Source organism: Ipomoea nil, unplaced genomic scaffold, assembly GCF_001879475.1.
Source record: "Ipomoea nil cultivar Tokyo-kokei standard unplaced genomic scaffold, Asagao_1.1 scaffold2742, whole genome shotgun sequence".
NCBI classification, from domain to species: Eukaryota; Viridiplantae; Streptophyta; class Magnoliopsida; order Solanales; family Convolvulaceae; genus Ipomoea; species Ipomoea nil.
The window spans coordinates 617,981-644,360 of record NW_017619170.1 but is presented as its reverse complement, the minus strand read 5'-3'; the positions used below and the strand labels follow the sequence as shown (position 1 = coordinate 644,360).

At 34.7% G+C, this 26,380-nt stretch overlaps 2 protein-coding genes across 2 annotated transcripts in view; one reads left to right on the top strand and one right to left on the bottom strand.

The window, feature by feature from the left end:
- LOC109156575 (F-box/FBD/LRR-repeat protein At1g13570-like) overlaps nt 1-23,201 on the bottom strand; it is a 73,864-nt gene extending 50,663 nt beyond the window's left edge. Inside the window, exon 1 of the mRNA XM_019304426.1 lies at nt 23,063-23,201. The gene's annotated coding sequence lies outside the window, so the exon portion shown is untranslated. The remainder of the gene's footprint in view (nt 1-23,062) is intronic.
- LOC109156573 (F-box/FBD/LRR-repeat protein At1g13570-like) lies at nt 766-6,419 on the top strand. The gene is made up of 4 exons (XM_019304425.1): nt 766-1,692; nt 1,786-1,950; nt 2,047-2,220; nt 6,303-6,419. Exons 1-4 carry the CDS (start codon nt 865-867, stop codon nt 6,405-6,407), a joined length of 1,272 nt encoding a protein of 423 aa, XP_019159970.1. The 5' UTR covers nt 766-864; the 3' UTR covers nt 6,408-6,419.
- Nucleotides 23,202-26,380: the final 3,179 nt, after the last annotated feature.

Genomic DNA, 26,380 nt, shown 5'->3' with positions numbered 1-26,380 from the left:
TGGAGTTGCTTATACTAGGGAATCGGGATAAGGATGGAATAACACCACTTGATATTCTGACTCAACGTCCACGCTCAGAATCATCAGAGATAATTACCAGGCAGTTGATTTGTGCTTGAGGGATCTTCAATCAGTAGGAATATAATATGCAGCAAGAAGAGTTGTTGCTTCCCATTTAAAGGATGCAAAGCAAGGAGTTTTCCATGAAGAAATCGTCATAAAATTACTGTGCTCAATTTGACAGTCCAATCTCCGAAAGCAAGGAGTTTGTTGAATTGAGTAACGAGCTGAGGGTGACAACAGTAAGGGCTTCAACTAGAACTAATTGGCCCCTAGCAGCACCAACATGTAATGCTGTGTTTTCCATGATTGTCTGTGGAGCTGATGATATCGTCATAGCATGTAATAAGATCTTTGATTACAAAATTTTCAACCAGAAAACACTGGTGGAAATTATGGAATTTCCGACCACCTCAAAGTGATCTTATATCAAGTCGAAAACAAAAAGTGGTCGGAAATAGCAACAAAGATTTTTCCGGATACCAAAAAGTGGTTGGAACAAGGCTTTCGACTTGATTTAAGATCATTTTCATGTGGTCGGAAATTCCATAATTTCCGGCAGTGAAAATGGAAAATTAGAACAGTAAAAAATTAATATTTGTGACGGATGGAGGGGGAAACAAATTGAAGAAGAAAGGTTAAAATATTTGATTTTACGTTTTTTGTCCTCAATTTTAACACCTATTTAACATAGGGTTAACAAGAGATAGGGAATTTGGGTGATGAAAAGAAAACTAAAACAAATATTGTAAACTGTTCTTTTACAATTGGATTTTCTAATGCTGGTTTCTCATTTTATTAGGAATGGATATCTCAGGAAATACCAAACGGAGGGCCATGGATGATCAACTTCTTAACTTGCCAACGGATGTTTTAAATTGCATCCTAGATTGCTTGCCTGCTCGAGATGCAGCAAGAACAAGTATTTTGTCTAGAAAATGGAGATACATATGGGCTGGTCACCCGAATCTTGTACTTGATCCCCAGGATATAGTCACTGTCACCAGAAATGATTTTGTTGGAATAGGCAATCGAATTCTCTTACAACATATTGGGCCCATTCTAACTTTTCATGTCAACCTTTCTGCTGTACACATGTCACAGTACCCAAACATTGATCCATGGATACTATACTTGTCAAGCCATGGATTGAGGAAACTCACAGTGGAGAATTCCAGTAGGGATCTCTATGCACTTCCCTCTTATGTATTCTTGTGTCAAGAACTTACGCATCTGTATCTGTATAACTGTATCTTCAAACAACCATGTGGTACTATAAGAAGCTTTCAAAATCTTAAGGCGCTTTTTTTGTCTCAAGTTGCTTTCAAGCCAGAGGTTTCTGCTTCTATCTTTGCTGCATCAAAGCTTGAACGTTTGAGGTTACAAAGCTGCAGTGGTATGGATCACTTGAACTTTGATGGCTGTTTATCATCACTTTGGGCCTTGATACTTTGCAACAATCATGGGGTTAAACTGAGTTGTTTTATGAACTGCAAAAGTATTACATATGCATGTCTTGTATTGCCAAATGAATTTAAATCTGTTGGCCATGGTGAGAGGATCAATTTAGCAAGCTTGATTGAACACTGGCCTCTAATTTCAAACCTTTTTCTGGATGGATACTATCTCAAGGTACAATCTCTTTTAAGATTTCAATTCTTATTTCCCAAACAATATAATGTGTTTAGGTTGCATTATCATTATATTTTTCTCTGTGCTGGTAAGCTTTTGGCTGCAGGCTCTATTATGAGTGCATTTCCAGTTAAAATCAACTACTTGAGGGATCTTACACTATTTCAAATTAACTTTACCGATCTGGTACAAATCTCCAGCATCCTTTGCTTGCTTCACAGCTCTCCTAGGGTGCATAGCCTTGAAATTATGATAAACGTGAGAAACTTATGGTCTACTTACATTTATTTATTTATTTCTACCCTACTCTCACTGTTGTGGTTTTAACTTATTTCAGTTTTGTTGTATGTATAGGTTGCAACAGCGACTGCTGACAACAACCTCGTTTTACAGTATTTGCAAGAACCTAGCTGCATGAGCGAGGAGATTAACAGTTTGCGGGCTTTGAAGATCAAATATTTCCAGGGGTCAAGAGCTCAAATGCTTTTTGTAAAGCTAATACTTGCGTGCTGCCCGGCCTTAGAAAGGGTTAGTTTTGTGGACAAGAAAGTAGTGGCATCGGAGGTCTCTAATATTTTGAAAGAGTTAGTTGTATTTCCTCGAACTTCAAGGAAAGCAGAAATCATATTTTGAACTTGTGACTAAAATTATGTGTTTAAAGTTTTCATTTCGCAGCTTGTAATTATGTTGGATTAGTTCCAAATAGGTAGCATTTCATGTATGAAATTTCTTATTTTCTTTAAAGAATAACATTGAAGTTGAATAACTTCCCTTTTTGGTATCATAATTGATGTGATTGCACACCTTTGTGCCTTGTACACTAGTACAAAAAAAAAAAAAAAAAAAAAAAAATTGAGTCTCCCTATAAAACACTTTCCGAGTCACCTGTACAGATGACTCGGATCTTGGTGACTGTGAAAGTCCTCCGCTTTCCGAGTCACCTGTAAAGGGTGACGCGGAAAGCTAAGGACGATTTTTTTTTAATACAGACTTTTCGAGGGTGACTCGGAAAGTCCTTTAATATATTTTATTATTATGTTTCCGCGACACCCTCTTACAAGAGTGTGCCGCGGAAAGTATTTATTTATTTTTTATATAATTACTTTCCACGACACCCTCATCCGAGAGGGTGTCGCGGATATCAATTTTTTATTATTATTATTTTATTTAAAAAATGAATATTAAATAATTTTATTGGTTCAATCTGTACAGAATTTTCTAAAATTACCAAATGAAAACAAAAATTTATCCAAAACGGATAACAATTAATTAAACTATCTATTCAACAACAATTAAATTAAAACCAACTATTATCAAAAAAAAAAAAATTAAAACCAACTAATTAACACTAATAACTATAAACCCAAACACAACAATATATATAATTCACGAGTAATAATCAACACAATAAAACACCACAATATACTTATAATATCAACACAATAATAACAATCAACACTACATTCAAACATAAGTTAATGTTTAAAACAAATAAATTTACACGCACTCTTCTGTAAAGTATTCTGTTCACACGCATCTATTTCGTTCATGGAGTAGCGTGCTCCTAATAAGATGAAGCTCTCCTTGTCTATCCAGAGATGAAAGTAATATGTCAAATTTTCACTCCTAATAATGCAAATACACTACTGGAAATTATGGAATTTCCGACCATCTGAAAATGGTCTTAAATTAAGTTGATACCAAAAAGTCTAAAAAGTGGTCGGAAATAGCAACAGAGGTTTTTCCGGATATCAAAAGTGGTCGGAACAAGACTTTCGACTTGATTTAAGATCATTTTCAGGTGGTCGGAAATTTCATAATTTCCAGTAGTGATAATAAAAGAAACATCAGAAGCAAGAAAAATATGTAGGGTAATTTGATATTGATAATATTATTTCCTAAAATTAATATCAACTAGCACACATATCTACTTTTTCTGCTTCACACAAATTTTTTATTTATCTACTCCTTCCTCTGATCTGATTTTCTAGTCAGTTGCTTCTTCCATTCCTCCTCTCATCGTCTTCAACTCACTCCAAAACTCGCTATGTGATCGCAACCCCAAGCAAATCTTTTTTTTCTGTTTTTTGGTCAGTGTATCTATGTTTTTATTCTTTTTCTTTTTCGTAACATCGAAATTGTGATTCTTCTGGATTCATTCATCAACTGGAGAATATTGTAGAAGAAAGGTATCATCAACCCTAGGGAAGGAGGAAAAGCAGGCGTGAGATAGACTGAATTGACGCAATTGCCTTCATATTAGATGACCATTTAATAGAATTACAGACAGATATCAAAAATGTCCTCGTCACAAGAAGTATGTTCATAAAATAGCAAAATTTTTTATGGAGGACCAAAATTTTCCGTGCCACTATAAGTCTAGGACATGTCTTTTCAAGAACAATCCCACTTTTGAAAAATAGTCATTGACTTTTGTTGATTGTCATGGCATATGATAACATCAAAGGAAATTGCTTTCGTTGGAATTTGAAAGGCAACCTTGGATCTGACGGTGTAAGTGACATTTTGGAAATTAATACTCTTGTTCCTGCATTTATACCGTACATGATCTGGGCTTCCAACACGTGATCAGCTAATTACCTAGTAACAATCAACCTTGTAGCGTTGCATAATCCGAGGGTATGATCAATATTTCTCAGAAGCATAATAGGTGACTCAACTTTCAAAGTCAAAGCATGATTGGGTACGCCAAAACATCACAGACCATTCAAGATATTTTTCTAATATATATATATATATATATATATATATATATATATATATATATAGAGAGAGAGAGAGAGAGAGGGAGAGTAGAATTTACCGTATAATATAATAAGAAAAAAAGAATATATGAATAACTAATAATCTTGTAATGATAAACATTGCAATTTTATTAAACATTATTGAAAATTTCTTTGTACATAACATTTTTAGTCGTACTTAGAAATGATACATTTTTCAAACACATCAAAATTTTTAATTCACTAGGATTATTAACTCTTGAGACTGCTGTGTAGAATTGACCATGATTGAATAATTTTCATATACATTCATCTTCAAAAATTATGCCATGGCAGTCATGATTGGCCATGTCTTTTGCACTTACGTTTCATGTATACATACTACTCATGAATATATATATATATATATATATATATATATATATATATATATATATATATATATATATAGAATTAGGTTCTGGTGCGGTTAAGGTGCCCAGGTGCGGTTGTGCGGTTTAATCTGGGCCATTCATCTCGCTTAAATCAACGTCCAGGATTACCAAAATTTTTAAAAAATACGCGGTGGCAATTTTGTAATTTTTGCATCTAGGTCCAAATTAAGGTGGGCAGATATGTGATTAATATGCGTGAGGTTTGTGCGTAAGGTGCGTGAGATTTGTGCGTAAGGTGCGTGAGATTTGTGCTTAATGTGCGTGGGGTTGTGCTTGATGTGAGTAGTTGTTAAAACTTAAAGTCTGTGAGTTAATAATTAAAGTGCGTGAGTTTTGTGCTTAATGTGCGTGAGGTTGTGCTTAATGTGCGTGAGTTTTGTACTTAATGTGCGTAAGTTTGTGCTTAATGTCAATAGTTGTTGAAACTTAAAGTCTGTGAGTTAATATTTAAAGTGCGTGGGTTTTGTGCTTAATGTGCGTGGGGTTGTGCTTAATGTGTGTGAGTTTTGTACTTAATGTGCGTTAAAGCTACCTTAGATAGCGTTTCATATTTAAGCTTCTGCAATATTTCATATGCTTATTTTTTAAACGCTACCTAAAGTAGCTTTTTAAAATAAGCTCTTATTTTAATATACTAGCTTATTTTGTGAACTCCTTAAAAAAAAAAAAAAAAAAAAAAAAAAAAAAAAAAAAAACTTATTTTGAAAACATTACCAAACTGAACTTCTTATTAGTAATTTAAAATAAGCTATAAGTTCTGCCAAACAAAGGCCTTATGATTTTCGTGATTTGCTTGTTAATCCAACGGTGGCACCAACATCTCGAAAACAACCTCATTTCTCCATTTCCAGATCCCCTAGTGTGACTGCAAATATGACGCTTTGGTCTGGCTGCCGGCTTCCTCTGTTCCAGCCCTGTCGAACCACTGGTTAAATGGCAGGCAATGGTTTCCATGTTGACTGTTGTGAGATGTTGTCGTCCATACCTTTGCTGCCTTTGGGTATCTGTAGAATGTGTTCATTATCCTCAATGCTATCTTCGCAAACCCAGCATTTGTCGTTGGTGAATCCTCTTTTCACTCTGTTAAGATTGGATATTATTCTATCCTGCCTCACTAACCATAGAAAGGAGCAAATTCAGTCAGGGACCTTTAGTTTCCAAATATTATTCCAAATACTAGGCACATGCGCTCATTCCAATCAGTTGCTATTTCATATGCTTCTTTGACTGAGAATCAGTTGCCACCAGTCCAGCCAAAATAAGGTGGACCCACCATTCCTGGCCCTCTTCCGTGTGCCTTTAGCCAGGATCGATGTGTTCTTGACGATCCCTTTCCAAGCTAACCACATTCTCGCTCTCGGTTTCTATGTCGTTGGGTCGTTAGTGGTGACTGAGTATTTAGCCTTCATGATCCATGCCCGGCCTTAGAAAGGGTAGTTTTGTGGACAAGAAAGTAGAGGCATCGGAGGTCTGTAATATTTTGAAAGAGTTAGTGGTATTCCCTCAAGCTTCAAGGAAAGCACAAATCATATTCTGAACTTGTGACAAAAATTATTTAGTTAAAGTTTTCAGCTTCGCAGTTTGAAATTATGTTAGATTAGTTCCATCCCATGTATGAAGTTCCTTATTTTCTTTAAAGAATACCTCTACAGACTTCATAGATTCCCCTTTCAGTACACCACATTGTCCTCTGCTGAATGATCCTAATAATTACGTACTCTTGTATTGATAATCGTTATGTTGTCTTTTTAGCGGGCAGCACTCCAATCTAAATAGAAATAAATGTAATGTTTAATGACTCAATTTTAATTCTATATTACATAACTAGTGTTTTCGGAATAAATTATATTATCATGAATTTAAATAATAATTTTTTAAAATAAAAATATATTAAAATATACAAGGACGGAACCAAAGGGGGGCAGGGGGCAGCTGCCCCTCTCACCCCACCCCCACCCCATATATAATTTTTGTAGGTATATATGTATATATAGTAAAGTTTTAGTATTAATATAAAAAAAATATTAATTATTAACAAGAATTGAGTTAGATTAGTTGGTAGAGCATGTGTTTGGCAATAATAAAGATTAAGGGTTCAAATATGTTTTTTTTTTTACTCCTTCCCCTCACATTTATACATATATATATATATATATATATATATATATATATATATATATATATATATATATATATATATATATATATATATATATATATAGAACATTCTTTTATATTTTTATATGAATAATGAGATGTGTAATTTATAATGTGTTTTCTATTCAAATTATTTTATCATATTAATTATGTTTTATATTTTGTTATGAATATTTTTATAAAATTTCAATGTGTTTTATTTTTCGTCCATATCAACAATATTTACAACTATATTTCTTATGTAATTTTTTTTTAAAATTATCTCTTTTGTTTTAATGTTTCGCCTCTATTGGAAAAATTTTCTGAATCCGTCCTACTTCTTCGCCCCCCTCAACCGAATTTCTGCCTCCATCTTGAAAATATACAATATAAAAATATAGTTATATTCTCATATATTTGGCAATGTATATTCATTCATAACATATAAAACTAAATTTTTTTGTGTGATTAATATAGAGGAAGGGGGACGCCAAATAGGTTTTCCAGTTATGTCAGCCTCCAATGCAAAGATAACTTCTTTCCTGGGGGTAGGGTGTCGAAACTCGTGTAAGATCTTATCAGCAACAACATTTTGTTCTGTTCTCTGGTAATGTGGTTCAACCTCAGGTCTTCCAGGAATTCCAACTCAGACTTGCATTCACGCATGAGGTTTTTCCATTCACTGTTGACCTTACTTCCTTTCGTGATGGCATCGAGACCAACTCTTTTGAATCAGACTCGAAGATGACCTGTTTGAGGTCTAGAGTCCTTGCAATTTGGATTCCTGTCCTTAATGCCCATGCCTCTGCTTCTTCAATCGAGCTAGCTTATCCCAAGTGCATAGGTAAAGCCCTGCATCATCGAAAGTTTCAAGGGGTGATTACCGTATAATATGATTCTATAATGTTTTGTATGAGCACATAATATTTATTAATGTGTATTTTGAAAAAAAAATTAAATTATAATTTATAATTTGATGAAGGATAGAAAATAATGCCAAGGGCATTTTTATATTTTCTAGCCTTTTCTTCCATCTGGCCGTTGGCCGTTATAACTGCTTCTTCCAAATTACTGTTTCATTGCTTTTTCTCTTTATAGCTTGTTCTGACTTCTGCTTCTCCATCATCACAACAATGAGAACAATGCTCCTTCTTCCTTCTCTATTAATGCTCCATGAACACACCATCAAACCCTAGCCTAGTTCACTGAATCCTTCATGGTATCAGAGCGTCCTTACAGCTACGCAGCCGCTGTAACTATGGATCACAATGTGGTCGGAGGAAACCCTACTGGGAGCACAGCAGGTCCAGCAACTCCGGCCAGTCAGATCCAAGCTAATCAGAGTCCGACGAATAGAGTAGATGAGCTGGATGATCCTTTGTATCTCCACGCTACTGAGAATCCAAACACCATACTCGTCTCACCTCCCCTCTCTGAAAGCAACTACGCAACTTGGAGCAGATCCATGAAAATAGCTCTCGACGTGAAGAATAAGTTTGGTTTCGTCACTGGTGCCATTCCTTGTCCGGCTCAATCAGATATTTCCCGTATTTCAATTGTAGTGTGCGATTGTTTTTTTTTTCCCCTTCGATTTTTTAAAAAGTTCGTGCAAACATAGTTGTCATGGGGTAAAATATCCAAATCAGAGGAATAACACCTACACTGTAACAGTTGTATGCATTAACTTTGATCCTTTTATGCTAACATCGGTACATGCATCCATACATTAGCATCCGCGCTATGCACAGACTGATGTCTTATTGCGCTACACGGACTGATGTAGAATAAACAGTGCGTGTTACAGATGTATCTAGTACTCAATTACATTTTTGGTAATCTTTTTTTTTTTTTTTACTTCTTGCTCATGATTCACGGACTGATATGTTGGTATTCTTTTACGCACACGCTTTAGCCCCTCCCGCGCACTGGGGCATGTCACTTGTATTTTAGCTTGCAAACAATTAAACCATATCCACTTAGTAGTTAACCATCATTTAGTCACTCCAAGTATACATATCACCAACAGTAAGAGGGGGGGGGGGGGGGGGGGGGGGGAGGGAATGCATCTTAAATTTGAGAACCTTTACGCACATGATGTAGAAGTTTCACGCAAAGGCTTATGGTATTTTTTTTAAAACCACTTAAACTATGAAACATCAGCCTCATGTTAGTTTTCACGCACAGCCATATTTTATTCCACAATTTTTTACATTATGTCCCCACTGTGAGTCATGTCTTGAGGTACAACATTTTTTTTGTTTGGGTGTGGGTTTGATTTTTGCTTTTTCAAATAAACGGTGCGTGTTACGTGGGTGGTAAAAATGCATGTTAGAACTGAAAATTACAAAGCAATTCCTTGAAGTCTTGTTTAATGGTATATTGCTTCCTTTTTGTCACTTGTTGATTCGTTGCTACCCGTTTGATTGGACTCGTCGTGCCCAAGCTTCGGGGACGAGGCATCTTGTTAGGGGGAGAGGATGTGACACCCCGTAAATCCAAACACTAATCGAGGATTAATTGAAGAATTAATCCAAGTTTCCTTGCTAAATCTATTTCTATAAATCCTAAAATTTAATAGTCGAGAGACTAGATTTTGACTAGTCACTTAAGTCTAAAGGTTGTACCTTGTGCTTCTTAAGTTGTGCCCTTGTTCCCTTGTCTTTCCAACATTAGTAAGGGTAGAAATGTCTTTTCACCTAAGATTGTGATTCAAGCTAACCTAGCAAGACTCTCTCATTTCATTCATCCTTTCAACCCTAAACCCAAAAACTCTAGCCTCTCTCTAAAATAATTTAGCTTCTTCTCCAAGCAAGAAATTGAGCATCCAAGCTTTGCAAGATTCCTACTTTCTCCTTCTTGAGCATAGGAAAGGGTCAGATCCTTAGCTTTTTGGTGTTTTTAAACTTCTTTTAGGTGTCTTTTCCTAAAGTTAGGATCTTTGTTGTGTTTTGGTTTGTGTAAGAAGTTGGTGTGGAAGAGGAGCTCTAGGAAAGGCTGTTAAGGGTGAAAAGAGGAAGTTGTTAGGCTACAAAGGTAACCCATGCTTTACAAAACCTATTTTCTTACTTATATGATGATTCTTGGCTTCTACTTGCGATTCTTGTGTTGATTTGTGAGATTTGATGCATGATCTTGTGGTGATACATGTTTAGAGCATGTTCTTAGGGTTCTTGAATGCCATTGCTTGGCTATTTCTTGGGTTCAAGTTAATAAGCATGAGGTTAAGAGTACAACCCACTTTTACATTAAAGCACAAAGGATGTCTTGGAGAGATGACCCACTTTTACATTAAAGCACAAAGGAATGATCAAGAAACAAAAGGTAGATTAATCATTATTTTCCATTCTATTATTTACACAAAACTTCCTGCTTTTGAACATCTATACAGTGATGCTCATTTGTTTTGGGGAAAGGAGAACAGGGAGAGGCAAAGCTTGCACAAGAAAAAATGTTAGATCCCCCTTTTTAAGGGAATCAATTGCATACCAAGGATTCTCATATTGACATCTGAAATCAAGATCAGAGTATTACCATAATAGTAAAAAGAAGAGAATAAATAAAATGTGATTGGTCTGTATGTCTATGTTTTTGGTCTCTCTACCCAAATGAATTTCTCCAGCAGTGTTCAATATTGCGATAGTTTTTTAAGAAAAATTGCATAAAATAAGGAAAATATTAGATTTTGCAGTTCAAATCATAAATCCTTACAATTTTTTTTTTTTTTTTAGGAAACTGCACAAAATTACTGGAATTATTAGACTTTGCAATTCAAATCATAAATCCTAACATTTTTCCTTTTTTTTTTCCGTTTATTTTTCCTTGCTTACTAATAAAGAAAATAAGCAAATTGGATAGTTTAGATCTACAATACAGTGAACAGACGGGAAACAAATTATACGAAAAAAAATACTTACTTTCCTCTCAAATATGTTGATGGATTGAGCTCCTAGCCACGTACTCAGTCAGCGAGAATTGTGATAATTCCGTCAACTTTTTTCTCCATCGTCCTAATCGGTGTATACAGCTGTTCGCCGATTTATGAGGGTTTGTTTTCTTTCTCGGCAGTAGAAGAAAAAATGCAAAAAGAAAAATCCTTTTAAATGGTTTCAACTTTGCGTACGGCAGTAGACAAAAACGGACAGCAGGAAAATGACGGGAGAAGGGAAAAAGAGCGGAGAAGAGTTCGTACTCGTGCGGCTACCGTTCGACGTCCAGGCTTGAATTATCTTTCACGATTGGATTTTTCTATTTTCTCTTTTCTATAAAAAAAATACTCCGTAGCTCAGTAGCACTTTGAATTTATTGTTTACAGTGTTAATTTGCATTATGATTTTCGGCTAGAACCTTTAATTAGGGATTTGGATTAGCCTTGATTAGATTAATTGACTATTCTTCATGTGTTGATTCTTCTTATTTCAGTTTAATAATTGAATTTGATTATATTTATTTTATGTATTTTAATTGTGAATTATGTGATTGACCATTGCAGAAATCTAATATCAGGGTTTATAAGAAGAACTAACAGGTGAATTATGAACCTAAAACTCGTAACATAAACACAATTGACCTAAACTAGACATAGTGATGCGTAGTATATTTGCAAACAAATAATTCTCGGAGTACGAGTTATCGATCCACAGGGAAGTGGGTGTATCAAGCACTAGTTACTAACTTATTCATTAGAGCTAATCCTAACAATTACTTAGATGATTGATTGGCATAAAATAAAACAGAGGTTCAGGATTTTGAAAACAATAAGAGAGAAGATGAGATTCATGGGATTCAAGTATTTAATCTCCTAGTGCCAATTAACATTTGTAATATTTAGTTTGGAATTAAGATTTGTGTGGGAATGCAAGGTGGAATCGAATTACTCCCGTAATCTCTATTCCTAGTGAATTTCCACTCCCGTGGCTTAAACACCCAATAAGATAGAAGATCAGCATTCAAATATTCCTAATTACTACCATCTCCCGATGCGCAACAATCTAGAATAAACTTCCCCTAATAAGTTCCCCTTTCCCAAGGTCCAACCATTAGGTGCGATTGTGTGTGCCCTAATTTATGCCCCAACTCCCATTGGTGACACAAACATGGCTATGAAGCTAGTAACTATGGCCATTAATTACAAGCATCAAACAATATTATCACGATTGCAACACAAGTATTAAACCCAAATAATAATATATTAAAGAAACTGAGAGCTCAGGCACATAGGTTCATAAACACTTTTACCCAAGAATCTCTAAAGAATTTAGCCAAGCATGGCTAAATTATACATAGCAAATATAAATAAAGAATTACAAATCATCAAAAGAGTACAAGAATTAACCAGACGATTTTCCCAAATCTCCCTAGTTTTCTTCTTGCTTTCCAAGACAACTTGTGGCTCTTGATTTCTCTCCTTCTTGTCTCCAAGAATCTCTGAATTCTAAACTAGGAATTGTAAATTGTCTATTCTAATTATTTACTCTAAACTAAACTGCTTTTTAATTCTTAGTAGGGCTGAGGAAGGTGTGATTTTATAGTAGGTACAAAGCTAGAAAGGAATAGGAATTTTCCTAATTTAATTTAGGAAATTTATCTTTGGAATGATTAGGGAATTATTGTAGCCATCTTGCTTTGGAATATTGCCATTTTAAATTAGGAAGTTTCTAAAAATCACACCTAGTGCAATAGGTACATTTTGCTAGCTTATTTTGACCCTTTTATCTTATTATCTTGACTTTGATGTCTTCATAAGATTTGTATCCCTTCGAGTCTTCTTTACAATGGCGCAAGAATCACCTCAATCATACATTCCTAGCATGAGATATGATCAAAATACTAAACTGTCGCCAATCTATGCGAGATGAAATGTTACTGGAATTTTTCAACGCGTCGAGACTGGGGCTCGACACGTCGAGTTTTCTGCTGAGTCATAGGTTGTAGCCCTTCGAGTCTTCTTTCCAATGGCGCAAGAATCATCTGAATCGGACATTCCTAGCATGAGATATGATCAAAATACTAAGTTGTCGCCGAATTCAACGGGAATTACAACTCTTCGGTCTTTTGATCCACTTTTGACTCCAATTGTGTCCTAGGACTTTCCTTTCTCATAACTCTGACCTACAATGGTTCAAAAACACTAACAAACACATAGATAAACAAATATTAATTACAATATTATTGTTGTGTGTGAGATTTTGGATATTTTGGACTTGAACTTGGCCTTGTTGTTGATTTTCCCCGAAGGGAAATGTTGGTGTACAGGGGTGTACCCGCGGGCGGAATGGCAGGCAGAGGCCTACCCGCCGCCCCACCCACGGGGAACCAGTCTCGTGGGTGTATGTACCCGTGGGCAGAACCACGGGTGGAGGTCAACCCGTAGCCCCACCCGCGGGGTACGTTGTTGGTTGATGCCGGGGATTTGTTCCCCGTGATTCTTTCTTCTCGGTATTGATGTTTTGACCTCCCGATGTTGATTTACTGGGCTATTTGTTAGTCTTCTTGATGTTTCATATGTCTAGAACGGTGTGTTAGGAATCCATATAGGATTTGGTGTCTTGAATCGTGCTAAGGGTCCAACTTTGCGATTCGTTGGGCTAACGTGAGTCTTGATTGTTCTAAGGGACTAATTTTGGTTTACCCGTTTGATAAGCATGCTAGTTTGATGTTGATATGCTAGTATGTGTGGTTTGTTCATTCTTGTTGGGATTGGCAACTTGTGTTGACAATCATTTGGTGTTAGATTGTAATCCTTTATTGTTGAGTATGATCTCATGTCGTTATTGTGATCTCTTGATTTATTCCTATGAAATGATCGTGTGCAAATCGTTGTACCTTTATTGATACTTGATTGAGACTATTGTTGAGTCTTAGTCTTCTTAGTAATGATGATGACCTTGTGTGACTATGATTGAGATTGGTGGTTTGTTACTTGAGCTTTGCTCACGAGATTGGCGGTTTTGTGATTATGATATTTAATGGTACCCTCGTGTACTCAGAGATCGGCGGTGAATAGGAGTGTCGGCGGGGGACGACGGTCCCAGGAGGTAAAAGGTTGGACTCAGAAGTACAAGGTGGCACTAGGAGGTAATTGTTAGAACCGAAATAAAGTCGGGGGTAGCCATAAGGTTGGAACAGGGCATAAGGTTAGAACTATGAAACTTGTGACATGTAGTTGTCACTGTGACACATAGTTGTCACCATATGAATGTGATTTCCTTGTTTATGAGCATGTCTTGATGTATTCTACCTTGTGAACGGTAGGGTGCATCCTGAGTTGTGTTGTCTTTCTTATTTGTGGTTTTGTTGTTATTGTGAGGATGATGATCATCGTTTTTATTGAGAGTGATTGATGAGTCTTGAATGTTGACTTCCCTTTCTTGGTTTTGAAATGATATATATTGTATTCCCGTTCCAAATGGTTTTGATTATATCTATATATATTATGCTATTTAACGCGTATTGATGGGTTACCAGCATTATTCGCTGACCGGGTGTTCTCCCTTGACTTTTTACAGGTTTTGAGTAGACGCTGAGCGCGCTAGATGTGGACCTTAGTTAGTATAGATTCCATGCTAGACGTTTATCCTTTGTTGGCCGGTGTGCCTTAGAATCTTTAATGTTTGGTTCTTGTTTTGTTAGATTGTTGTTGACTAGCCTGTGCACCCATGGTTTATGGGTGTGGCATAACGCTTACCGATTTTATATAGCTTCCGCTTGATGTTTGTTTTGATGATTAGGTAAAGGTTGGAATTGTAATAAGGTTGGCCTGGAGAGAATGGTTGGAATAGGGCATAAGGTTGGAACTTGGTACTCATCTTTGAATGTGATTCTTGTTTCTCATGGTTCATGAGAAGTGACTTATGATTGTCTCTTGATTGATTATCATTTGATATGTCTTGCTATTGAGCATGTTGCCTTTGTCGTTCTTGTGAATTGTTGAGTAATCTGTTAAAATTGGTCTTTGATTGAGAGTGACTTGTTGTTGAAGTTTTATGGTTATTCCTTCTGATTTTTAAAGGATTATATAATGAATTTCTGTCTCAAATGCTTTTCCTTATATCTATGTATTATGATACTTAACGTGTATTGTTGGGTTACCAACATTATTCGCTGACAGGTGTTATCCCTTGTGTTTTCAGGTGATGAGTAGTCTCCCGAGTGCGCTAGAAGATGGACTAGTTAGCGTAGCTCTGTTATGGCTTCCTTAGTTCTAGATTGTGGCCTGTGTGCCTTAGATATTATGACTCTATTTATGGATAGATTCTTTAGACTTAGCCTGTGCACATATAGTTGTGTAGGTGTGGCATAACATCTCCCATTTTTCATGTGATTGGCTTCCGCGCAGAGGCGGACCTACAGTGGGGGCAGTGGGGTCAGCTGCCCCCACTCACCCCACCCCCACCCTTTATATAACCTTTGGTGTATATATAGTACAAGTTTTAGTATTAGTATTATAAAATAGAGAAATTTTAACAAAGTGTAGCTTGGCTTAGTTGGATGAGCTCGTGGGTAGACAAAATGCAGGCCAGGGTTCGATTCTCCTCTATTTATTGTCAGCATTTCATTTTCTTATTATTCCACTATTAACACTACCTTTTCACATTTTCACTATTATTAATAGTACATATTGCTTCAACACAATAATATAATCTTCATTTATATATTAATGATGAGATGTGTAATTTATAATGAATCTTTTATTCAAATTATTTTATCAAATTGATTATGTTCATATTTTGTTATGAATATTGTTCTTTTCTTATTATTCCACTATTAACACTACCTTTTCACATTTTCACTATTATTAATAGTACATATTGTTTTAACACAATAATATAATCTTCATTTATATATTAATAATAAGATGAGATGTTTACCCAAAAAAAAAAAAAATGAGATGTGTAATTTATAATGGATCTTTTATTCAAATTATTTTATCAAATTGATTATATTCATATTTTGTTATGAATATTTTTATAATGTTTTGATGTGTTTTATAATTTTCTTATATCCAACATTATTTATGGATATACTTTTTAAGTGTTTCATTTTTTTTTTTCTAATTATCAATTTTGCTAATATTTTGCCCCCGCTGCAAAAAATTCCTGGGTCCGCCACTGCTTCCGCGTAGTTTATGATTAATGCTTATATATTATCTTTTACTTAAGCTTAAATGGTTTTAAAATATTCTTAAAATCGGGGGGGCGGTTACAGTTGGTATTAGAGCCTAGGTTTGAGCCTAGGATGTTAATAGTTGAACTTTAAGAAGTTAAGTTTGAACTAAGAATCCTAAGTTTGAACTCTAAGTGACTAAGTGCTTAGGACTTAGGAATCATAGGACGCGCGGTGAGGTGTGAGTTTCTTTACCGTTGTTGTGTTTTCGTTTTCTTGCTTTTTCTTAGTTTAAGTTCTTTGTTTTAAGCATCGGCTAAGGGTGCATAGCTTCTCCGTTTCTCTTGTTGTAACCGTGTTGCTTCTGTAGAACTCAGCAATGGCACCTCCTTGTTACCGTGCTCGGACTTCGGACACGCCCACAAATGAACAGCTAGCCCAGAACCTTCAGCATCTCACCCAGACTCTGCAGACGTTGAGCAATGCTCTCCTCCATAACAACAATAGTCCTCCTCCGCCACCACCGAATGCGAATCGTGACGTTGGCCAACAAGTCTCAAGCCATCGACCTCCCGTCTTTGCCGGGGAAGAAGATCCCGCAATCTTGGAAGAGTGGATCCGATCGCTGGACAAGATCTTCTCGGTGGCAGAATGCCCGGAAGAGCACCGAGTTGAGTTAGCCACATTCTACTTCAGTCATGAGGCACACTTGTGGTGGGTCCATCCAGTGAGGACAGTACGGTAAACTCTGGTGCCTTGAGCTTGAAGGTAAATCTCCATTCGAGCCTTCCAGAAGGAATAGTTGTGACCATCCAATTCTCGTGGTTTCATATTTGCATCCATCCTGATTCAAACAGACGACCAGTCAGAACTCACAATCAGAGAGTAGTCTAAATCTCAACAGACAACCAAGCAAACAGCTTCTTAAAGAGAGACAAAATGCAAAAAAAAAAAAAAAAGCTTTTCCCGTATGGATCAAGTCATTATGTAGACTTAAAAGCTCTGATACCACATGTAATTTTGCATATTCTCTTAATTTGGAAGTTGATTTAGTTTCTTGCAAACTGAATAGGTGACTGACAAACTCAGATTCTCAATCAAGCAGTTATTCAGATAGATAGGCAAATATTACGTAGCGCGGAAAACTAAGGCAGAAAGAAAATCAACACATATGTTTGTTTACCCATTTCGATACAGTGTGTATCTACATCTGGGGGACGATCACCGATGCGTTCAATCCACTAACTCATAATCCAATGTACAAAGGTAGAGAAAAAATAATCTCACCCAAGTGCCCCACACAAGGTCAGTACCCAGTCTACAAAGTTTAGTGGATTGTTGAAGTCGGAGAACCACGCATTCAGAAGTCCAATGAAGTCCCTTCAATTGAAGAGCTAACGCAGTCCGCTTCAATGACGCAGTCCCACGTTGTTCCCACAACTGAGTGATCTTCGCGTCCAACCGGTTGAGTATTGTTGATATTTCTCAAGTCCTTCTTCGTAATCACCAAGAACTTATTGTCTTGAGAAGAGGCATGACAACCAAAGATGTATATTCTGTTTAATATAGAGTGTTGCGGCTTCGATCAATCAATGCAACCCTAACTTCTGAATGAATAAGTATATTTATACTTCTTGATTTGGGCACTCTCCAAATATATCTCTGGTTGTAGATGGTAGGACTTTTTGTGAAGAAAGAAATCTTAAGATTCGGTCCATACCTCTCAAGATGATTTCCTGATATTCTTTCCAAAACCATCATCTCATAACCGCGTACCAGCTTTTAGAAACTTTCCTTTATCAGACCTTTGGTGGCTTGATCTAGAGGTGCGTTTGTTGACTTCACTGATCAATCAGTCTTCTTCAAAGACGGACAGACACCAAGCTAAACCCTATCTTAATTTGCCATAATAATATTGTCAATTATATGTTGGGGGTTTTTCTTAAAGAAATAAAACATTAACAAATATAATCGGCAATTATATTATTATAATTATTATAATTATTATAATTATATTAATTATTTATGAAGGAAAAACGAAATGAATATATTATTTCACTAGAAATATAATCAGTAATTATATTCTTATAATTATATTACTTTTTAATATGTGGAAATGAATATTAATTCTTTTTATGAACGAGTAAGGAAATGAAAATTACACACAGAAATATGTTATTAATAATTTGTTACTAATCGGCAACAAAATTAGGCCAATTAATCGACAATTATAAGGAAAAGGGAATAGAATTCAATTTTAATTCTTTTTATGAAGGAAAACCGAAATGAATATATTAATATGGAAATATAACACAGCTTTCCCTACGAAAAAATTAGGAACCACCAAATGAAATATTAGGAAAAAAAATTATGACGGAAAAAAGAATGTAAATCAATATTAATTCTTTTTACGAAGGAAAAAGGAAATGAGTATATTCAAAAAGAAATAAAATATTAGGAAAAACAAAATGAATATATTACTATTTTATTAAAAATATAACACCGCTTTTCATACGAAAAAATTAGTAACCACCCAATGAAATATTAGGAAAAAATTATGAAGGAAAAACGAATGAAAATTGTTGATCCCAAAAGAGGTAAGGTAAAAGTCTAGAGTGGGGGGGGGGGGGGGGGTGAATAGACTTTTTAACCGTTTTGCCAAATCACAACAATTGCTAAGGCACATAAAAACCAAAACTCTTAACTAGATTGTTAGAGTCTGGTGCACAGCGAAAAATAAATAAAGTAAGTGTGTTTGGAGATTGTGTCAAGTATATCTCGTGAGAAGCAAGTAAGAAGCAGTAAGTAAAGAAAGCAATAAAGAACACAAAGCAATTATAGTGGTTCGGATGTGGTGTAATCCTCCTACTGCACTTGCTCTTATCTCCAAGAGCAATTCACTATATCCACCACTACTTGGTTCCTAGATACAATGAATTCCGTGATCTAGTGCTTTGATCACCAAGCCCGCACTAATCACACCCAGTGCCACCAACACTGCTGCTTCGGGTTTCACAACTCCATGCTACTTTCCCAGGATTTCACGACTTCGCGTTACTTTCCCCCCGACTTCTACGCTCCGGTAGAATCACTCTTTAGATTTCACGACTCCGCGTTACTTTCCCTTCTCCGAGACTTCACAGCTCCGTGTGACAATCTTCTTCCCTTTCCCCCCGACTTCTACGCTCCGGTAGAATCACTCTTTAGATTTCACGACTCCGCGTTACTTTCCCTTCTCTGAGACTTCACAGCTCCGTGTGACAATCTTCCTCCCACATTCCAGTAAGAATGTCACTTGTTTTCACAAAAAACAAGTTTTCTTCTTGCTTCTAACTTTTGAGACTCTGTTGATGATCTGCAATGTACTGTAAGTCTCTTGTGATGAAGATATAACACTCTTTGAATTATTTCTCTTGATCGTTTTATATTTGAGTGTTTTTCTCTCACTTGGATATTTCAAATATAGCTCTTGAGATGGAAAACTCTCTTAATTTTTGTATGCTCTGTTTAGCTCTGTTCTTTTTTTGTATATGCTCTTCATCGTGCTTTCCTCTGCTTCAATCTTCATCCTTATATAGTTGGTAATGAGAATTTGCCCGTTGGAAAAAGACGATCTCATTTTTGAATTTTTGTATCTTTTGTCAGAGATTTATCTTATCTTCTGGCAAAGTGTCAGAAAGATATTCTAGCCGTTTGTAGAGCTTCAACTTCATACAAATGGGTTCCCAAACTTCATCTGGTGTTCTCACATTTCTTGGAAGTATTTGGGTCTCAGTTTCATGTAGAACGGCTTCTCTGATCTTTCTCTGTAGTGGTTCTTGTTTCTTTGGGATTTAAATACTTCAAAAATATTCTTCAATTTAATCTCATACTAGTTAGATTAGTATTTTTCTTTCTGGGTGCTCTCAGGCTTCAAACTTCCTTCCAATTTGAATTTCTCATTGACTTATTGGCACCCAACTTCTCAGGCTTCAAACTTCCTCCCAATTTGAATTTGTCAAAGTCTCTCACTTCCTCCCAATTTGAATATGTCAAAGTCTCTCCTGGTTTTGGATTGCTTCTCACTTGTAATTGACACCGTCAAAGTCTCTCCTGGTTTTGAATTGCTTCTCACTTGTAATTGACACCCAAAGCTAACACCCAAAGCCAAACTAGCGCCCTCAAAGTCTCTCCTGGTTTTGAATTGCTTCTCACTTGTAATTAAGACCCAAAGCTAACACCCAAAGCCAAACTACCGCCCTCAAAGTCTCTCCTGGTTTTGAATTGCTATACTAGCGCCCTCAAAGTCTCACACTTGTAATTGACACCGTCGTTTTGAATTGCTATACTAGCGCCCTCAAAGTCTCTCACACTTGTAATTGACACCGTCATTTTGAATTGCTATACTAGCGCCCTCAAAGTCTCTCACACTTGTAATTAGCCAAACTAGCGCCCTAGCGCCCTCAAAATCTCTCAAACTTGTAATTGACACCGTCGTTTTGAATTGCTATACTAGCGCCCTCAAAGTCTCTCACACTTGTAATTAGCATTGCTATACTAGCGCCCTCAAAGTCTCTCACTCTTGTAATTAGCCAAACTAGCGCCCTAGCGCCCTCAAAGTCTCTCACACTTGTAATTGACACCGTCAGCCCTCTCCTGGGTTTGAATTGTTATACTAGCGCTTTACTCTATCTGGCTTAATTAATTTGGCTCTTCAAATTTTACCTTGTAAAATTATAGATGGTGAGATTTAAACTTGAGCCATTGGATATTATAAATCAAGCATCTTCCACTTCATCCATACACTCATTTGGTTATATCTCCAATCTTCTTTGATGTACTCCTTTCTTTCCATAGATACTTGATCTCCAAGTCAAATTCGTGCAAACTTCAAATCTTGATTTTCATTAATGAAAATCCTTCTGGGATTCTTTCTGAGTAGGGTATAGACGTGAAGTTCATATCTTACATCTTCTTCTTCGATTTGTCATTTTCACCAGACAAATTCTTGATTTTAGGCTTGATATCTTCTTCCATTTTTCAAACATCTTCCTCTTCTGTTTTTCTCTTTTTCTTCTTAAATAATAATTTCTCGATCATGGTCTAAGAGTCTACTAGACCTAAACAAATAAAATTGGGGGTTCTACAAGTACAATTTGGCATATCAAAACTATTACACTTTATTCCTAACAATTAATAAAAATCAATACTAATTTTTTATGACGGAAAAAAAAGGAAATGAATATATTTTAAAGAAAATGAAATATTAGAAAAACGAAATGAATATAATAATATTTCACTGGAAATATAACATAGCTTTCCCTACGAAAAAATTAGTAACCAACCAACCACCAAATGAAATATTAGAAAAAAATTATGAAGGAAAAAGGAATGGGAATCAATATTAATTCTTTTTAAGAAGGAAAAAGGAAATGAATATATTAATATTGCACTGGAAATATAACACAGCTTTCACTACAAAAAAAAATTAGTAACCAACAAATAAAATATTAGAAAAAAATTATGAAGGAAAAAGGATTAACAATCTATAATCTACAATCTATAATATAATTACAAACAAAATCCTATTTACTTGATTTCCCTCCCAAACAATAGTAAATCGTAAAGGTAAATTAAAAAATGAATAATGGAAATAAAAAAAATGAAACAGAAATATTTCGCAATAATATTCTACATCATCAATTAAAAAAAGAAATGGAAATTAGGTAAATTGAAAAAAGAAATGAATATTAATAATTGACTTAAAATTAAAAATGGAAAAAGGAACATAAATTAGATTAATTGAAAAAGGAAATGAATATTAATAATTGATTGAAAATTCTAAAAAAAAATGATCGATAATTGACTAAAATGTAAAAGGAAATGGTCAGATCATTACATTTTAATTTTTTACAATAATATTACACAGCATAATACATAAAATCACAATTATGTCATAAATCTTTCACAATGGAATGAAAATTAAAAATGAAACAAAAATATTTCAATAATAATATTCTACATCATCAATAGTAAAGACATATTTAAAACAATAGTAAAGGTAAATTAAAAATGCAACGACACTTAAAAATTGAACATAAATATTTCAATAATAATATTCTACATCATCAATTAAAAATGAACAAAATTTAGGTAAAAATATCACTGCATCTGATATTCTAATTGGCTAATTAACTAATTGACTAAAAAAAATTAGCTGAAAATGAATATAATACTACTAATTGAATGAAAATATAAAAAGAAATGAATATTAATAGTTAACTATAAATAAAAAAAGATCCATAATTGACTAATATGAAAAAATAAGTGGTTAGATCATTGCATGATAATTAAAAATAGAATGGAAACTAAAATTGGACGAAAATATTTCAATAACAATACTCTACATCATAAATAGTAAATGCATATTTTAAACTATAGTAAAGGTAAATTAAAAATTGAACAGAAATATTTCAATAATAAGATTATACATCATCAATTAAAAAGGAACGGAAATTAGGTAAAAATATCAGTACATATGATATTATAAATGACCAAGTGACTAAAAAAAAAAAAAGAATAATTGACTAAAAATGATTCTGATATTACTAACTGACTTAAAATATAAAAAGATCACTAATTTACTAATATTTAACCATTATATATATTTCACCCGAGTCACCCATCCTGATGGACTGAAGGTGTTAGCTCTAGGCGATGATGGACGAGATTGTGTTGCTACTACCAATGTTGTGTACAAAAGAAGTTTCAATAATTATGTGTTAATACAATCGTTGATATTATGTTTTTTTAAATGACAAAATTACTATATATCTAGACAAAAAAAATATATCTTTCATATAAATGAATTAAGATAGCAATTCATTCCTACAACTGAGAAGCTACTGATATACTAGCTTCTCCCTTCTACATGGTGGAAAATAAACAAATAGAAACTGGTTTATTAGGGCCAACCTCTCAGTCCCAGGGTTAGAGTATTTCTAAACAAAGGGCTGGAAGATCACATTGAAGCTAGAGTAAACAAAAAACTAAATTTTTTTAGTAACAGCTAAGAAAATAAACACAAGAATAGCTTGTATTGAAGTATTAACGCTACTAAATACGAATAATAATGCTGGAAACACCTTAACGGAGACGGTCGGATCTTCGACAGTGCACAAGGCAGGTCCGATTCGATGGAATGTCGCTATTCTATCTATACTAGTTGTGGCACGTTCTTTGCACGAAACGTCATGCCCAACAATCAATTAATGTATTTTAATTTTTAAATGATAATATAAATAAATTTTAATAATTACCGTATATGATCATGATAAATTAAACATTACTAAACGTCATTAATAACAAAATGTCGTATATAATATATATAGATTATTTTAGTACTCTTTTTGAACATTACAACAAATTTGAACTATTACTAACATTAGATTAATTTTTTAAAAAATGGAGGGCAGTTGGAACAAAAAAATAAATCTAAATGTTAGATAAAAAATTGCAGCCACATGATTTAGGATCAATGGCTAGTAGGGGTGCCATTTTTGAGGGGCAATTGGCAACTCCCAAATATAAGTATAGGGAAATAATCCCTAATAATGTCTTCCACCGCATCCACCTGATATTGTTTTCAAAAAAAAATGTACCTGATATTCATGGTCTACACAACTATGTGGACCGTGGTCCATATAATCATTAGGCAGGGTATCATTATTGTGTGGACCATGGTCCACACGAGTTGTGTGGATCATATTTTGTTTACTGTAAAATAATGTACATTCAGTACAAAAATAATGTACATTGTATTCAGGGGATGTACATTATTTTTGTTCTGAGTGCATGTACATTATATTGTATAATGTACATTCAGTACAAAAATAATATACATTTAGTATATTAAAAATGTATTTTTTGTTATGGTTCACATAACATTGTGTGGATCATGGTCCACACAATAATTTGCCCTATGTGTACTCCTATTTTCTAGTCCTAACTTTTACTCTCATACACAAATTTTTTATGTAAACACTTGCATTGGGACCCACATAAAAAAATTAACTTATCAGTGCCTACTACATTGTGAAGAAATTTAGGAAGCCTGTTGTAGAACTTAAATCAATTTTACGATTTTAACTGCATTTTGTTAATCATGTGGTCCTTGGTAAAAATTAATTTTTTAAATTTTAAACGGAGTAGTAATTTTCTTTGAGTATTCACTAATTTGCATTTGAGTAGAGATTTTGAATTATTATATGCTTTTTTTAAAAACTGTTTTCATTTGATTTTTTTGTATCCAAAAGTTGTAGTTTGAATACAGATTGCATATCCTGCATGTTTGCTTGTACAACAATTGCCATAATAGATTATATTGGATTGCATGATTGATAGTCTGTATATAGACATCCCTTTACAGATTTATGCACTGAAATAAAATGACTTTGGGAATATACATGAAAGATGGATAGTGTTGATTAGCCTGATTTGTAGTCGAATCAGCAGTCGCGAAAAGAACTTTACCTAAGTTTGTTAACTGTAATGAGCTTGTGAATGTTCTAAACCTACGGAGGAAGTAAGTGTTTCTTAAGTTGCATTGATTCTTTAAATTGATTGTTTTCTAGAGAAAATTTCAATCTTGGTCATTGTTAATTTCAGCACATGACTTTTAAAAGTGTCAATTTAATACTTTGACTATGTAATTTTTATCAATTTTGGTCACTCCGGTCAATTTACCGGCCAAATTTTGCCGGAAAATTTTAACACTTAAAATAATGAGGGTATTTTAGTCATTTCACATCTCTTCCTTCTTATCCAGCGAATTCATTTTTTCCGTCGAATCTGTCGCAACAGCACACCTTCCAAAGCATACTTAAACTCATTCGTCAAAGCCGTCACCAGCGATTTATTAGGGTTCAGATGGCCAAAATTTCGGTTGAAAACATATGCCCGTTTGTGTAAGGGGAGCTTGAGATATCTGCGGACCTAGAAATCTCCGAACTGCACTTCTCTTTGTGCTCGTCCAGTGTGCCTCCTGCCAAAATTCTTATTGAAAGCTTTTCCGGTCAAAAAAAGGTTTGCTCGAAGAAGAAAGCGAAATGCTAAAATTGATGATGGTGCCTATTTATTCTAAAACTTCTGTATATCAACATTATGCTAAATTTGATGTTGAATAAATACTTCTCTTTTTGGATAATGTTGAATAAATACTTCTCTTTTTGGATAATGTTGAAAGCATCGCATCGCACCTCATTCTCGGATTTGTCGGAAAAGATGAATTCGCCAGAGAAGAAGGAAAGAGATGTGAAATGACTAAAATACCCTCATTATTTTAACTGTTAAAATTTTCTGGTAAAATTTGGCCGGCAATTTGACCGGAGTGACCAAAATTGATAAAAATTACATAGTCAAGGTACTAAATTGACAATTTTAAAAGTCAAGTCCTGAAATTAACAAAGCCCCTATAGTCATATGACCAAAATTAAAATTTTCTCTTGTTTTCTAATATTTGTAGTAATTGTAGGCTGCACTTGGAGAGGCACATAAATATGCAGCTCAAAAGTCATGGTCTGCATTTAATGCTACAGCTGTGGGGGTTGGACCAATCAGGCAAAAATACAAGAAGCGCCTTCAAAGTTTTGTTAGAAAGGCATTTGAGGTAGTCTTATCTTACATTCTTTCTTTTAAGTCTCAACAAGAATTCATTTTTTGATAAATACAAGCTTACCAGTCCCTTGGTGATAGTATGAGATCATGCTAATTTCATTTTGGCATGTAATACATACAAGCGTTTCAACATTGTATGAACTGATATGCATTTGCAGGTTCTATTTTCATAAGTTGGCTGTCAAGACCTTGGGCACACTCGGCTATTTTATTTTTATGCACTCAACACAGAGCATGACCTAGGTACACACTATAATAATAATGGAAGAAGTTTGAAACTAGTCTTATCCGATCCCTTTCCCTTATAATAAGGAGGAACAGGTTTCTAGCTCAATAGATAGTGTTTCCATTGTGATACTTTTTTTTTAGAAATTGTAGATACATGTTTTGCTGTTGATACTTGTAAATGTACAAATGATACACATTAAACCCATTTAAATTGGCTAATTTAATTAACAAAATAATTAGAGCATTTATTTGAAATTAACATATATATGGACCATGGACCGTCTCCTATCAAAAGGTATGATTTTTCTACACTATAGTTTCAAATTGGAGGCTTTGGAAATTATGAAGAAGAATATTGATTATGGACATTGGTGTTAATCAGCTATGAAG